Raw genomic sequence first — 15,250 nt, forward strand, 5'->3', positions numbered from 1 at the left:
TTATGGAAGCGACGCATGTTCGCAAACTTTTATCTTTGTTTATGTTCTTGTGTCTCATGGTCACGAGGAGGCCTGCTGCAGCGCCAGCTATTGTATCATCCACGTGTGACATATGGGATCACCGTCGGCTCAATGTTTTCCTACCAAAGAGTAGGTCGACTCTCCCAGTGTTTCTATTCTACTGGGGCGTCCGTTTGTTGTCGCGGTATAATAGCGGCCGTCGCCCGCCACTTTGACCTATGAACTTGCGTGTGTCCCGCTACACAAAAGATTTGCGTTCGCTAGTTCGCTTTAAAGACATCCCATAGGGGGAGGGGGCAAGTCATCTGTGCCCGACAACAACCGAGCAAAGGATATTGGGAATTAGAATACAAAAACGGACTCGAAAAACAAGTCATCTATTGTACCCAGCTTCACAATGAACGGATGTGTATTTGGCGGAAGTTTCAGTATAGTTTGATGACTCATTGAAATCTGGCGAACACGCTTCCTCCGTCTTAGTGACCACATGGAATTGGAACGAGGCTTTCACCGAGGGTCGGAAATCTAAAGTAGAAACCAACTGTCTATTTCACGTGTTTGATTTCGTAGCAGGGATTACAGTATTGTCGTAATCTATCTGATTGTTTTCTTCAGATTATTATAATTCTGCAGTACAGAGAGTGACTTCGATTTTTGGTTGATCTGTATATTTGTATATATATATATATATATGAGTTTAGAAGTAAATTTTGATGATGATGATGATGATGATGATGATGATGGTGGTGGTGGTGATGATGGTGATGATGATGATGATGATGATATGATAATGTGATGATTTTCGACGAAGAAAACGTAACAATCACGATGACCACGAGGACAACTGCAATCGCCTAAACAGTGTTGCAGATCTCAGCCCCCGTCGCTGCTTGGCAATCGACGGGTTGGAGCACGAGCGTCCCACACGTGGTTTCGAATATAAATAACTGAAAAAGAACAGCCCAACCAAGTTATCTTATCTAGTATACAGAACTGCTCTTGCACTTTACACTCGATAATCCCTTTAACGCCTCGCTGGCAAATCACGTCAGTCACCATACGTCCCGATAAGAGGCATGTCGTCACACCACGCTTCGCGCAAACCAAACCGACGCGGTGGCAGTTTAATGGTCGAGAGTTTTTGACGCTGTGCCAAGAAACTGCGCTACCGTTCGTTGCACAAGCGAGCGGCGGTCGAGGCCGGTCGATTTCTAGTAGTAGCAAGCGCTGATGTATGAAATCAGTGTGTCTGGGTTTTTTTTTATAACTGAGCGGGAAATTTAAACTGGTGGGTCAACTAAAATAACAATTCGAGAATTTTTGCCGGGAAAACAGGCAAAAAAAGTAGGTGGTTTAATTGTTTTCTATAGAATGTTGTATTAATCGGATGTCAGAACAAAAGTTTGATGCAAAGTTTATACAAGCATTAATGCAGAACAGAATGACAAGCGTCAGTCTCTGTGTGAGCAGAGTTTGTTTCCTCCACCTATTCTTTGTCATTTCGTTACTCCAGTGTTAGGCGTCATCTCCAGGCTCATTACTGTTGTGGATGTTCCCGTAGCCTGTCCGTTCGTCTCCCGGGCAAGTACTGAGAGTTGACCCAAAACTTATAAATTGAGTCAAATTTGCGGAAAACTGCTGTTTTCGCCGGGTTTTTTTTTATTTCAACCATGCGGAAATACGAATTCCTACACAACGATATATGGCGCACCACTATTGACAGACTGGGGAACCGAACGGGAAAATCTCGTATACGTCATTCAGAACTAGGCGACGTCGTTTGAGTCTTGTTCACTTTAAAAAATTGGACAAAATTCAAAGATAATTAAATGTAACGAGTTGTTCCGTCGCCTTCCCAGATATTTTATTTCCAATAAGTCACGATTTCCGAATTCTAGACGACTGGTTGTAAAATAAAAAGTAGGCCTACATTATTCAGCGACACAAAAAACACCCACAGCCGATCGGCTGTGACTATACTCTTCCTGAGAAAACTCTAAAACGTGGCTACCTGTTTTGGAGTCGTGTTATTGCCTCGCTACCAAGTGATGACGTTGTTACTACAACCGCCTGTCGTTCGCACTTACTGAGCTACCCGACGTGACGTGCGTCGCGCCGCAATGAGTCCTCCGGTCTGATGACTTTCTACGCATGCGCAGACAGGTTGGGCGCCCAACGCCCGACAACTTTTTTTCTCAGTTCTGTGGAATGTGGATATTGGGCGACATTCTGCTGTTTTCAATTACGCGACTGCTCGTATTAAAATCATTTCGCCATTTATTTTCCTGGGCCTAGATTCTCACACACATACCTTCACCCAAACGACTGTTAGTGAAATTCCTAAAGTACTGAGACGATTTACGACCAACGTGCGCTGTCGGCTCATTTCAGTCGACTCCCGGCGCATTATACTGGCCACCATTTATCATAGTATTTGTTTGAATATACAGTTGGAGTATGGGCTTGACAGGTTGGAGCAGTTTTGAGTACATTTCTCACGACCTTACAAATCCTCCATGTCACCTTAAATTCGACAGGTATTTTGGGAGGAGTGAAAATTCTCCAGCTCGAAGTGTCTGTTGCCAGCCTCTGATATTTTCCTGTTCCAGAAAAGGCGCCCGCGGTGGGAAAAAATCTCTGCACGTTGGGAGGCTTCGACAAGATATCTAACGAAGTGAGCCGGCTTTAATTGTTAGTAAGACTTTTGTCAATACCATAATAATTAGGAAAACTTCTCATGGCGTGTTTTGACTTGCACAGGTGTGCAGACAATAGCAGAGTAGTGTTTTTACCTGTGTGAACGAGGCGGTGCCAACTCCCCGGACAGTTGGAAACGTGCCAAGGCCGAACACGGTCGGACAACACAAAAACTCTCTGTGCTCGGGGTATTGTTCCTATTTGCCTTTAACTATCTCCAAGGTGCTATTGTTATGAAGCGATATAGCCGAAATCGCCCCTTAATTCACGGGCGTTGTCACTGAACTTGAACGGAAGCACCGTTGGACTTCGGCGAATCGAAGCTGCCCAGCTTACGGAAATGGCAATTCCGACGAATTGGGGGGAGGGGGGTCTGCTTGACAGCGTTCATACTGCCTACACGTGCCGTCCGCATTGATTTCACATCTTATTATAGCGTTTTGTATACCGCCTTGGAATGCTCAACCGCTCTTTTCGATCCGTGGGAAGACCCCGAGAAGCCGATTAACGACCCTTGCACAGCATGTCAGGACAGGTTTGCAGGCCTCAGCCTATTCTTCCCAGATTCTTCAAAAGCTCTCACGATTTTCAATGGAAACACCTGGGCGCAAGCCTGATAAGAGATGATTTGGGCTTCTTTTCGGGGGGGGGGGGGGGGAGAGAGATAAATGGCTGGCCGGCGAAGACATTTATCTAAATTTTGCAAATAGTTCTTTACAGTGAATACCCGCCTCATTAATTTTGCATCGCGTCTAACACAATCTAGGGAAGTTGGACTTGTGCAAAATGAAAAGGGCGATACACCGCAATCCTGAAACACACCTGTGTTGTTTGAAATTGAATATAGACGCCAACTTGATCACCGACTGAAATTTGTCAATATTCCTTGGTATTCGTTATTGACAATTTTGTGGGATATATGCATTATGGCAATGTAGGGGGATATGTGATTGTAGATGGATAGTCTGATTACTCAAATTTTCGTCAGTCTCAATTGTATGAGTCGTCTTTGAAAGCGTTTGGATAGTCATGGGACCGCGTTACCGTGACGTCATATCTAATCGACACCTTCCTAAAATGCCTTCAGCCGCGACGTCTTGTCTCCTTGGTGACAGGATCATTCCATTTGACCAAGGAGGGACGGGGCCGTTACTTTTCCGAAAAACGACAAGAGAACACACCCCATACCTCAATTTGCATCACGGATGACGATCATGTGTTGCGTGTGCAGATGTATCTGACGGAATTTTGAAAATGAAGAAATGCGCCCAGTCGTCGACTTAGTCCTAGCCATCTGAATTAGTCTAGTCAACTGAAATTCATTAAAAGAGTGACTACTATATGGCACCACCTGTTGCACGCCACTATCACAAGATATAGTTTCATACAATCGGTCAGCGACAGTTTTCACTGATTCCCCCTCCCCACCAAGTAAAGATCATACATAAAGCGATAAACGACAAGCAGACACAGATATTTCAATTTTCAACAATATGATTGTAATTTTATTGTTGTAGAAAAGTGAACTGAGAGACAGCGTGCGTGTAAATTCACGTTCAAAAACAGTAAAGTTAGCGAAATCGTATCGTCGCTCCAAAATGCTCTTATGAACTTGAAAGCAAAAAAGGAAGCGAAACACTTAGACGACTTCCGTACATTTCAGCAAATCACGTAAAACCCGCTTATCTTCACAATCAATCGGTTTGGTAAGTTGTTGAAATCGCACCATCGAAATCACAAAAAAATATATAAAAATCTTAAACACTTTATAATAAAATATATTCTTTACAGGCGAGACTGCAATAATCTGTACATCATATTTACAAGTAAAATCGTCTCTTTAAAGTAGTCCATTGAAAGTCTTTTTGTAGGGTTTTTGCGGCAACTACCACGGCCTCCATACAGAGTCGGAGTCTGCGGTCGGCGATTGTACACGGACTTGCTGGGTTGACAGATGCGTGGTAGGTATGGACTGAGACGGTTGCACAACGGCTTTGCTGCTACTGTTCGTCGACACGGCAGTCGCGGTGGTCGGGATTGACGACATGGTGGCAGGTGCGACGGCGCCGATCTGCGGGCTGGTGACGGGCACGGACTGTGACGACTGCGTAGCAGTGGCTGCGACCGACGTGAGGACCGGGCTCGCGAGACTGGAGGTGGTGCTGTTCGGGCTTCCGAGTGAAGACACGGGGCTCAGCGCCGGGGTTCCATGCGCATAGACTGGGATGAAGTGACTTGGAAACTGTCCGCCGGAAAGTGCCTGAGGCGACAATAAAACGGCTACCTCTCCGTTTGGTAATGTTCCGGGCATGATTGGCAGCACGCGCGCAATGTTGGCTGCCGTGACGGGGGCCGTTGTCGTAACTTCCACTTTAGGGTTCTGCATTGCAACGGCGGGAGGTGAAATCTGTAGGATAGATGAAGCCGCGGAAAGTCCAGCTGGTGTAAGAGCATTTCCCTGAGATGGGGTGACGGCTGCCTGTGCTGCAAGTGGTGAAGTTGCTGGCACTTGTTGCTGCGAGGAATAGTTCTGGCTCATATTCTGGCAGCAGTTGGCTAGATGTCCAAGTAGTCGGGAGCGACAATCTGGGCTAATTCCTTCAAAAGACGTCAGGTAGCGCTGAACTTCCCCGAAGCACTCGTTAAATCCAGCGCGATATTTGCTCAAAACAGTTGGATCCTGGGTCAAAGCAGCTGTTGGCAGAAAATAAGAGAAAATATTTAATGTGTACAGAGAAAAAAATCTTTGAATGAAAAAAAACTTTTCAAAGCTCAGTTGGAAGCAAAGATATATTTTTTAACGAAAAGTTTACAGAACCGATACTCACCATTCATTTGCTGTCTTTGCACGTTTCTGAGGTATTTAACGGTCATTTCCAAGATATCAGCCTTTTCCAATTTAGAATGGCGTGAACTCTGTAGAGGTAAAAAAAGAGAAAAGTTGGTCAGAAAAGGATAAGAAATCGAGGCGTGAGAACGGTGTAAGTTGATATCTATGCGTCCACTCATCGCTGGACCATAGGTGCGCATTCACAGTGCATTGGTAATGAATGGAGTAGACGTCTATACACTAGCTTGCATACACTTGTCTGTGTATAGGAATGCACAGGCTTCCACGCACCAAAGGCCAGAAAGTATACCTCAAAATACAGGAAAAGGATCATACAAGTACTTACATCTTTTTTCATTGCGTCCAAAATCAAGGTCTTCAACTGCGATAGACTTTCATTTATCCTGGCTCGCCTCCTCTTTTCCATGATCGGCTTCGAGGACTGCAAATGAGAGCAAAGTGGATATCTGTTAATTTACCTGTTCAACATATCAAGTTCCGTAGTGCACTACTGGCCTAGCGGACAGAAATAAATAAAATCCATACTCCAGAATGAAGAAGAAATCGAGAAAAACCAGGCTGGAAAACTTACTTTGCGAGTTTCGCTGGTTTTGGTGACTGGCTTGTCTGCAGGCATGTTGCTAGAAATAGCGATACACTCCAAAGGTATTTAAGTACAGGTAAACGATCACAGAGCTCTGGCGGGTTACTTACTCCGGGAATGTCTGTGAACGACTGTGAGAAAATCAGAGCAGTGTTTGTATTTATATGCATTTCGCATGCGAACGGCTCGTGTGAATTTTTTTGGCAATATGTTCCCACACCACATTCTTGTACACTCAGCCAATCAGCAGCCAGACATCGATTGTTTGGGCGAGGCATACGACGAGGTCTCGCGACCAGTTCTCGCTGATTGGCCACGGTTAATAGCCTCTATTGTCCACGCGGGAGGTGATTGGGCCAAGCGTTGGTAGCTGTCAATCAGGCGTGTGTAATTACTATTGACAGTTGACATCTGTTGGCATGCGAGACGTTAAGTGTCAAGCCATTATCTTTCACAAGCACGTGCCATATCCTTTGTTGTCGTGCTGCGTTGAGCGTGGTCGGTGTGTGGGAAAACTCCGCCCACAGCACTCGCGAGAAGGCATATTGTAAACAAGTATTTCATATGTAAACAACTCTGCTCGATAACGTAGACCAGCCGAAGACTAAATATATTATTACATCTGATTCAGCGAAGTCCTATCCCAGAATTCAAATGGTCAATCCCCCCCCCCCCCTCCCTGGAAGCCCGTGTTTCTCATTCGCTAATCCTGCCGCCAGTGTGATGGAATGCGATACACCGGCGACGTACGGAGTTCTGTCATTAAATTTTAAAAGCGCGTGGCACAGGACCCCTTGCCTGGCGAAAATATTGACTTAATCCTCAATCCGCCTCCCCAACGCGACCAGGATCGAGCTTTAAACCGATGGGAAAGCGAAACGGTTTATACCCGACCTTTCGGAAGCAGATCAAGGGTTAACGTTGATCTGGACTCTTTTCTGGGCCGGGAACTGTCATAATTATGTAAAACCTTTCTTCCTGTCACTTTTCCTTCCTGACGTTAGCCAACTCCATGACCAACTTAACTCGCAGATAAGTCTTTGCTTTTCTTTGTACTTACCTCTCGCCTTTTTAGCAGGATGTCTATCGATTCACTCCAGGACGGAACGCACCGCAAATTTCATTTGTTTTTCGAACCACCCGAAATCAGTCGTCAGTGTGTATATATTATGCATGTCGGTCTCTCGGTAACTATTTGTCGTTTATGCTGCGCGGAATGTTCTCACGCTTCGTTTCTCTGCGCTCTCCACCGTCGGAATGCAAGCGCCATGCGTACCGGCAGGCGCTTAGACAAGCTTAAGACGAGGGAAAAGCGATAAAAGCGTGAAAACCTGCCGGCTTTACCTAGTTTTCGCTAGAAATCAGACGAGTCCGGAGGAAGTTCAAGGGCCAGTCAGCCGTTTTCTTAATTATTTGCGTTAGACTCTTCACCATATCATAGTCTAGATAACGTCCCCCTTGAAACGGAATTCGAATCAAAACACCCGACGAGAAAAAAATATTCGCTTTTGAAGGGGAGTTTTTTTTAAGAAAGAGTAAAACACGAAATGACGAGCGCAATGCTGACATCGCGACAACTAATCAGTTTTGGGAGGGGGTGTCAATCGACGCGCGTAGTGTGCAAAAAAAGTAAGCTGTCACAACGTGGGCGCATTACGTGAGAACATTGGAATGCCCTGTACCGGTCCTTTTTCCCCAGGGTTGCGCCTGACGAGGGGGGAACTCCATATTTATATTAAAAGTGATACCCGACGGAAAGTCAGTTTGACACGGAAATACCCATGATTTTAATACATTTGCTAGTTTCGCTTCATTTGGCAAACGAGCGGGTTGTATTTCATGGTTGTATAGCCGAGGGTGCGAGTTGACAGCTTGGCTACGCAGCGCCACTCATTGGACGATTTATCGGCAACAGGTGTGAAGAAGAAGTTTGTGAAAAGCCCATAAAAATCTTATGCCTTCGCCTTGTAACCCCGTAAATATTGAAAATTTTCTGGATCAAGACATCGGAATTCACAATATGCATTTTATGAAGTTTGCGAGCGACTTTTTATTGACGTTTGCCATTATGTCGGCAGAACAGAGTGTTCTGCCGTAAATCGTACGACAGCGCAACGAAATATCTGCTCACTCTGATTGGGGCATTCAACCGAACAGAAAATCGATTCAAATTCTTCATTGGATCAAATTATGAGTAGATTTCAACGGACATAAAGACTGCATACAGTGTCAGCTGGGGAAATTATATACAATGTCTCTGGTTGCACAGAGAACAGTTTCGTTCCCGGTGACGTTTTGCCTTCACAGGTCATGGGAAAAGGGTGTGAGCAACATTTCTTAGCTCAGCCGGTGTGGATAGATCCGTGTATTCGCGACACGACAGCTATGGCGCGATACGCAATTCGATACAGCATGTTGTGCAGACTTTAATTGCTACCACTATGATCGCTGGGGCAACAACCCGGACAGAAATCGAACTTCGGAAAAAATAAATTTTCGCCCCCGGTACGGGTGAAGAACAGGTTGAAGGAAACGCCACAGCTGTTCTCATTCTTTCCCGTCGGCACGTCCGACAATTTACACGTTGAAATGTATATAAAATTCACGTGCAGGCTATGAGATGCCTGGCCCACGTGAACCCTTGATTCTGGCAGGCAATTTTAATGTGGCCGGGATTGACGAACTACCTGTCAGCAGGGCGACAATTTGCCTAACTCAGCTACGCTCTGGCATGTCGCCTAGCAACCTGTACCTGTTGTACAATAGTTTGGATCACGTGACATAAGTCACCTGCGACGCAGCAAAAGTCATGATTGAACGGGAATCTATTAATGGATGCATTAATTAATAAAAAAATCTGTGAAAGCTTTCATGGAGTTGGTTTATTATGCAAACGATCGCCAACAGATGAAATAATTGGCGGGAAAATCTAATGGCCGCCCGGCACGGGTCTTGAGAGTAGCGGCGTGCCATCTGGCAGTGTAAAGGAATTTTGTTGCACCAAAGGTATGCTTGGAAAGTGAAAGAACGCGAGCTTGTCCGTGGGAACTTATCGTACAAATCCTTTTATATTTAGGTATTTGCGCTCAGTGCAAGCGTCTATCGTTTGCCTATTCACATTTCACAATGAAGTCCCTGATACTGCCATTGTGCGCGAGTTGCGTTCCCACGGTGGTGTACAATAGCAGCCGATTCACATGCTAAGCAGGCAGACTGGCGCGAATCATTCAAGAGAGAGGGATGTCAATGCTCGAACTAATCATACGACCATTGTTTTCTCACCGGCCATTTCAGTCGGTTTACCCTACCGCTGTTTGCTTTTTTCGCCTGAGAAAACCCCTAATGCTGAACGGTCACGTGGCAACACGTGGCGGTGTATTGGTTGGGAAAACTGCTCGCACAGTCGCGTTTCTCCATCACATTCCATCACTCTTCCGAATTCCGATGCATGGCGCCGACGAGGAAACGCCGACCCATATATCCCGTGCGGACTTCTTCTTCTTGTCGCTGTTTATGGCTCTCGCTGTGCCCGTGAAGCCCTGCTTTCCGTTCGCGCCGCCGCGAGGTCGATATCGCGCGAAGGCGTTTCCGGGTAAACATCGACCGTGGGACCGGACGTAAGGCTCGAAACACCTGCTCTATAGAGAAACAATTAAACAGTCCTGATTATGCAAAGTGGACTTGAGTATTCTGACAGTAGTCTGCCCAAAGATCAGATTCCTATACAGTCCGATATTTTCCCACGTTGCTTGTAAGGCGTTTACCAAAACATTTTTTCGCTTTTCGACCCGTCAAAGGCCACTTCAAGTTTGGCCGCAAGTAAAACCCAGAATTTGCACATGAGCTTGCGCGATTTATACCAAATATTCAAATCACTGTCAGCCCGCTCCGCCCTGCAAATCGATCAGAGATCGATCAGTTTTCCGCTGATCATCCCTCCCTGAATTTACGGCTGGCACACGTGGACGAACAAAAAGTATCCCCGGAAGCGATAGGGATATACTGGAAGCGCCACGTGCCATCATATGCAACGCATCACAGCATTGCTTATCTTCTGCTCGCCAGTGCAACTCCATCAGACGATACAATACGCATCTAATTGTAATATGGAACATTTTGTTCAAAAGTTAATAGAAACGGGGTTTGGAGTCGACATAAATCATATTCCACGCTCTGAACAGTTACTGTACGCCCATCTAGGTACAATAACTTGCCCCTAGGGGACGCCTCTTTTATAGCGTATTAATGAAAGACTTCCGTTCGACGCGCAACTGTGCGAAAAGATTGCTGCAGAATTCATTATCTTTCGATGGCTTCAAAACCGTCGTTGTCACCAACGTGCAAGAGGTTGCGTAAGGATAAATAATATACTGATCATTGATCATTATATTTGGGAAATTCTGTACACTTTCTTTACACAGTGTTCCGACCATGTGGCAAATTTATGCAAATCACAGTTTGGCGAGACTGTCACAGACAGACACTCATATAAGCAATTGTTCGAGCCAGACTCCCCCATTAGCAAATTGTGACAGTCAACCATAAATATCGCTGTGCTCACAGCTCAGTTTCCAATACCTGACCGCTATCATCCATGACAACACAGCAGGACTAATTATACCGAGTATACTATTTTTAACAACATCCTTACCGAAGATACGTTATATGCGAAGTGCGCGTAGAATAATTTATTGCCGAATCGCGCCTCTTCCTACTGTATAATCACGGAGGTAGTTGATTTTCTCGTGAACGCCCGGACAGACTTTTCAATCTGGATATGTGAGTTCTACTCGCCCAGTAACACAGCGGTCACATACATTGGTCTCCGTAAACGCGATCAGATCACTGCAGTACTTCGAACGGCGGGCTTTTGGAACGCTTCGCCGGGTTTGACATCGAAATGTGAAGCGTTTGCTCCCAATATTACCGTTATAGACCGTTAAAGCCTGTCTAAAACAAACGCACTGACAGCGCACGAAGCACGGTAATATCGAGTTTAAATCCAATGATCCGGAAAAAACAATCAGTCACGGTGCCGGTAATTGAAACGCTAGACACGTACGATCCTTTAAGGACAGTTAATAAAGAAATGACAGATTATTTTTTCAAATCTGAAACCAGATAAATCCCACATCCGTTTAAAGTTTCGGTCTCCAAGATTAAATACCGATATCTTGAAAGTATAATGATTAATCGCCTTAGTGAGATTACAACTGCAGCGATTTCGGTAGCTATAGGAACGCGTGGGAAGAGCAAACAAAATAGCCTCGTTGTGGGTCCCCTTTTTTCAAGAGTTGTCCTCCACTGCGATTGTCATCGCGCGTGCAGAAAAAAAAATGGTACGTAAACAACAAAATCACAGCACAATGTTTCAGCAGCGTCGTCATTCCGATGGACATGCATTCGCAGACCGTGTAAATTGAGCTATCGATCCGCCAATGTTTTCAAATCTTATTTTACATGTAAATGCGGCGGGGCCAATTTGGTATAAAATGACTAAAAGGTTCCGAATTTACCATTATGTATTTCTGTAACCTAATTGAGCCGTGCCATGTCGTTTTTCAAACTGTTTTTGATCTTAACTGTACAGGCTTTTGATCGGCCCATTTTTGTACATGTAAAGGGCAATTATATACGCGGCCAGCGGGATCGAGCATCTCCGGTTGTTTGCCAGATGGCCCTCAATTTGACCGGATAAAAAGACGCAAAAGAAAATTTATTAAAATGCCATAGTTACGAATAATGTAATGTTGTTGTTTTGACGCGTGGCTGGGGCGTCGGTGTAGGCACTACACCTGCGAGTCAGCAGCTCCTCAGCGGACTTCCGTTTTCTTTTTGTAAAGCTTCCATTTAAGATACGCAAGGGTCGCGACCTCTTAGCTGTTCGCCGTTGCCACGCGCGCGCGTTTCGCGTCTAGCAGCATACAGAAGCACACTACTAGACCGACTTCCGGAGAGCTACCGCGTCTTTCCTCTTCGCGCCAATTCTCGAGTATAAGATAAACCTATATTGATGGACACCCTTGATCTACACGGTGTCGATATCGACCAGAAAATTCTTAAAAGAGCAAAAGACATTGATAACAAGGTCATAACACAAAGGTGGGGGTAGGGCTGTCGCGGGTACCAACTGCATTCTCATAGTAGGCTACCAAAGCTATTAAAAAGCATTGCTGGAGGGACGACACGACATAACTAGGAGACGAACGCAACAACCCCTATTTGCTGTTAGTTTATTCCACATGATTTAATGTTAAGCTACATGAGTTGCGGGCTGTTCTATTTGTCCACTGGGTGATGTCCAAGATTTTCTGGCCATAGCCCGAACAAGTGTAGGTACACGCATGTATAATAGTGTGGGATGGGGTACGTGAAATCTGGACCCTGGGACGGCCTATGCTAATAGCAAAGGCAGTTGCTGACAATATCAACTAGCTTATGCAAGAAAATGTGATAATACAATGACACGTACCTTAGACTCGTTTTTTTTTCTTTCACTTTAATCAGCGATAACTGGAAAAGCCACGGCGTATTTTAAGCAGGATATCAGATATTTAGACACCGTCCATCATACTAGATATACACACTAAAAGTGCTGACTCTGTATTGGATGTAAGATCAACGACAATCACAGAGGCAGAATGGACCAATATATTTGTTATCATTTACGTCGATGATGTGCGCCACATTACGTCCGGGGAACACAGATGGTTTATTTAGGGTGTGTTATGTTAGTACATATGACAGAGACGTCAACATAAATTCATGATGTCAGAAAAGTCTGCATAACGCCCTAAAAAGTTGAACATTTTATGCGCTGGTTGACCTTAGCATTTTCTGATTATCGCGCCACAATTAACGTCAGCTCGTATACTGGTACAGTCGATGCTACCTGGAACATAAGCAGCTCCTGTTCTCAGCTCCCGATTCTTCTGATTGGAGGAGATGTATGGTACACGCGCGCGGTACGGCACGTAAAAGACTTGTAGGACGTTCCGTGGTACAACATGTATGCTGATTTTTAATGCAGACATTATGTGTTTCACAACCATTAAATGTTACATTTGTGATCTTACATTAGTGGTCAGATAGTTATAACTTATCTAGCGATCATGAATACGATGCTAGCTTTAAAGACACCATTGAGGACACGTGGGCATAAGGAAGGCATTTTGGCGTGTGAATGAATTTTTTTCTCATAATCGTTGAATTACAGCTATATAACACGGAATGCAAAGTGCAGTGTGCTGGTGGGAAAATGGCAGTCGAGCGACAGGTTTTGCTACACTCGTGGGAAGACGGTGTTCGCTATTGTTTGCCATTGTTAGGCGAAGACAATGGAGATGATTTGCGGACAAATGATAACGGTGGATCCACCGGGGAACATTTCGCATCGAGAAAGTGTGAAACAATGGCGGATTTAACGCGGTTCAATTCACACCCGGCTTTGGGGAAGCGCGTCGCGTGGGAGCTTGCATCGGAACGTTTGATGTGACGGAATGTCCCCATACCAGTGGAATAGTCTTTCGTTTGCATAGGAATTCATTCTGTCTCTATCCTTCGCTTCGTCGCAGACAAGAAGAAAGAAAAAGTCCGTGAACTTTATTCTAGCCATGGGTGTTTCCTTGACGATCTCATGGTTTCACTTCGATCAGGTGCGGAGGCAGAATAAGTGCCGTCTCGACAGCGAATAAACAATCGAAGGAGCTTTTGGACAATGGGCCACAACCGTGGGAATGCTTTACCGGCCTTTGTATTCGCTACCTCAATGCGCTGAAGAGCCCGCGTCTTCTATCCACCCCTGTCAAGATAAGGAGAAACGTGTGTTCACGTACACCAACTGTTGTGTTGGCGTATATAGGGTCCTGCGTTCAGTTTCTCAAGAGCATCTCAATCTCTGCGGGGACGGAAATGCGCCATCCACCCTTTTTGACAATCATTATTTCAGCGGATGGCAAAACTGAGGAAAATTAACTCCTCAAACACGTCAACTCCGCAAAGGTGATTAAATGATAGACATTATCAAACAAGTGTACTCTTTGCCCCTCCCCCACCTATAACCCCTTTCAGGGGCTTCCCGATTTTATCCCAGGCACCTCACACCATTAGCTCCAAGCTCACACTAAGAAACTCAACGTTGTACCATATGGTGATCAAAAACTAATACCACTGTACAACAACACGCGACAAATCGAATGCCTAAGAACCAAAGTTCGTTAAAGCACAGAAGTCGACCTCATAACCACAAAAAAATAAAACGACATAGGAAAGCTATCAATGATTAAAGTTTACTTGTTGTCTTAAAGATTTGATCACCGACCTTTCTATTAGTTTTATCGCATTTTCTTGAAAGAAGAATACTTATAAAATTGACAAAGCAGTGGACGGACAGTTACATTTACGTGTTAAGGACCTCGTTAAAGTTTACAACATGTAGAAACAGACTCGCATTCTTTCTTGTCGGCCTGTGTGACAAGTTTCATCCCCCTGTCCATCCCGATACCGATTGCCGTTGATAATCGAGGTCGCATATCTAACATTGAAATTGACACGTACGCGAGAATCGCTGGTTGATCGTTTGTATGTGTGACGTTCTCTCGTTCATCGCCATGGCAATCCGTGATGAATATTCCTTAACCGGAAACAGCGCGGACTGATTGAAAAAATTCCCATGTATTCCCGCAGTTTGGAGCGAGCTCTCAAGATAATTAAACCTGACGTCATCGTTTTAACGCTTTGCTAACTATCCAGAGGAGCACCGTTTCATAAAATCACGTCAAACGAACTCCATCTTTTTGCTGTTGAAAATGTTTATCGCGAGTGTTAAGTAAATGCAGCTTTAAGGATGTATTTCCACTGAGGCGTTGAGACATTTGACTGATTTGACCGGACCTGACGTCCGGCAAGAAATCACCGAAAATTCACCTATCGTGTGCAGCACTGTGACATTTGGTCCAACTTGAAAAAACCAGACCCAGGCAACGCCCGGACTTCTCTGATGCGCATTTTAAAGTACTTAATATTCACCTTGGTAATAATCTATCGGTATTAACTACCACAAACGGTAAAACTTTTCAGATTTAAATGGGGCAATGACG

General features: G+C 44.9%; 1 protein-coding gene across 1 annotated transcript; it reads right to left on the bottom strand.

The window, feature by feature from the left end:
* Window positions 1–4,194: 4,194 nt before the first annotated feature.
* On the bottom strand, window positions 4,195–10,141 carry LOC139136800 (transcription factor HES-1-like). The gene is made up of 4 exons (XM_070704635.1): window positions 6,141–10,141; window positions 5,895–5,990; window positions 5,547–5,634; window positions 4,195–5,412 (listed from the first exon to the last, which is right to left on the bottom strand). The coding sequence occupies exons 1-4, from the start codon at window positions 6,183–6,185 to the stop codon at window positions 4,604–4,606; spliced, it is 1,038 nt and encodes a 345-aa protein (XP_070560736.1). The 5' UTR covers window positions 6,186–10,141; the 3' UTR covers window positions 4,195–4,603.
* Between the last annotated feature and the right edge of the window lie 5,109 nt (window positions 10,142–15,250).

Source organism: Ptychodera flava, chromosome 7 (genome assembly GCF_041260155.1).
Source record: "Ptychodera flava strain L36383 chromosome 7, AS_Pfla_20210202, whole genome shotgun sequence".
In the NCBI taxonomy this organism is placed as follows: domain Eukaryota; kingdom Metazoa; phylum Hemichordata; class Enteropneusta; family Ptychoderidae; genus Ptychodera; species Ptychodera flava.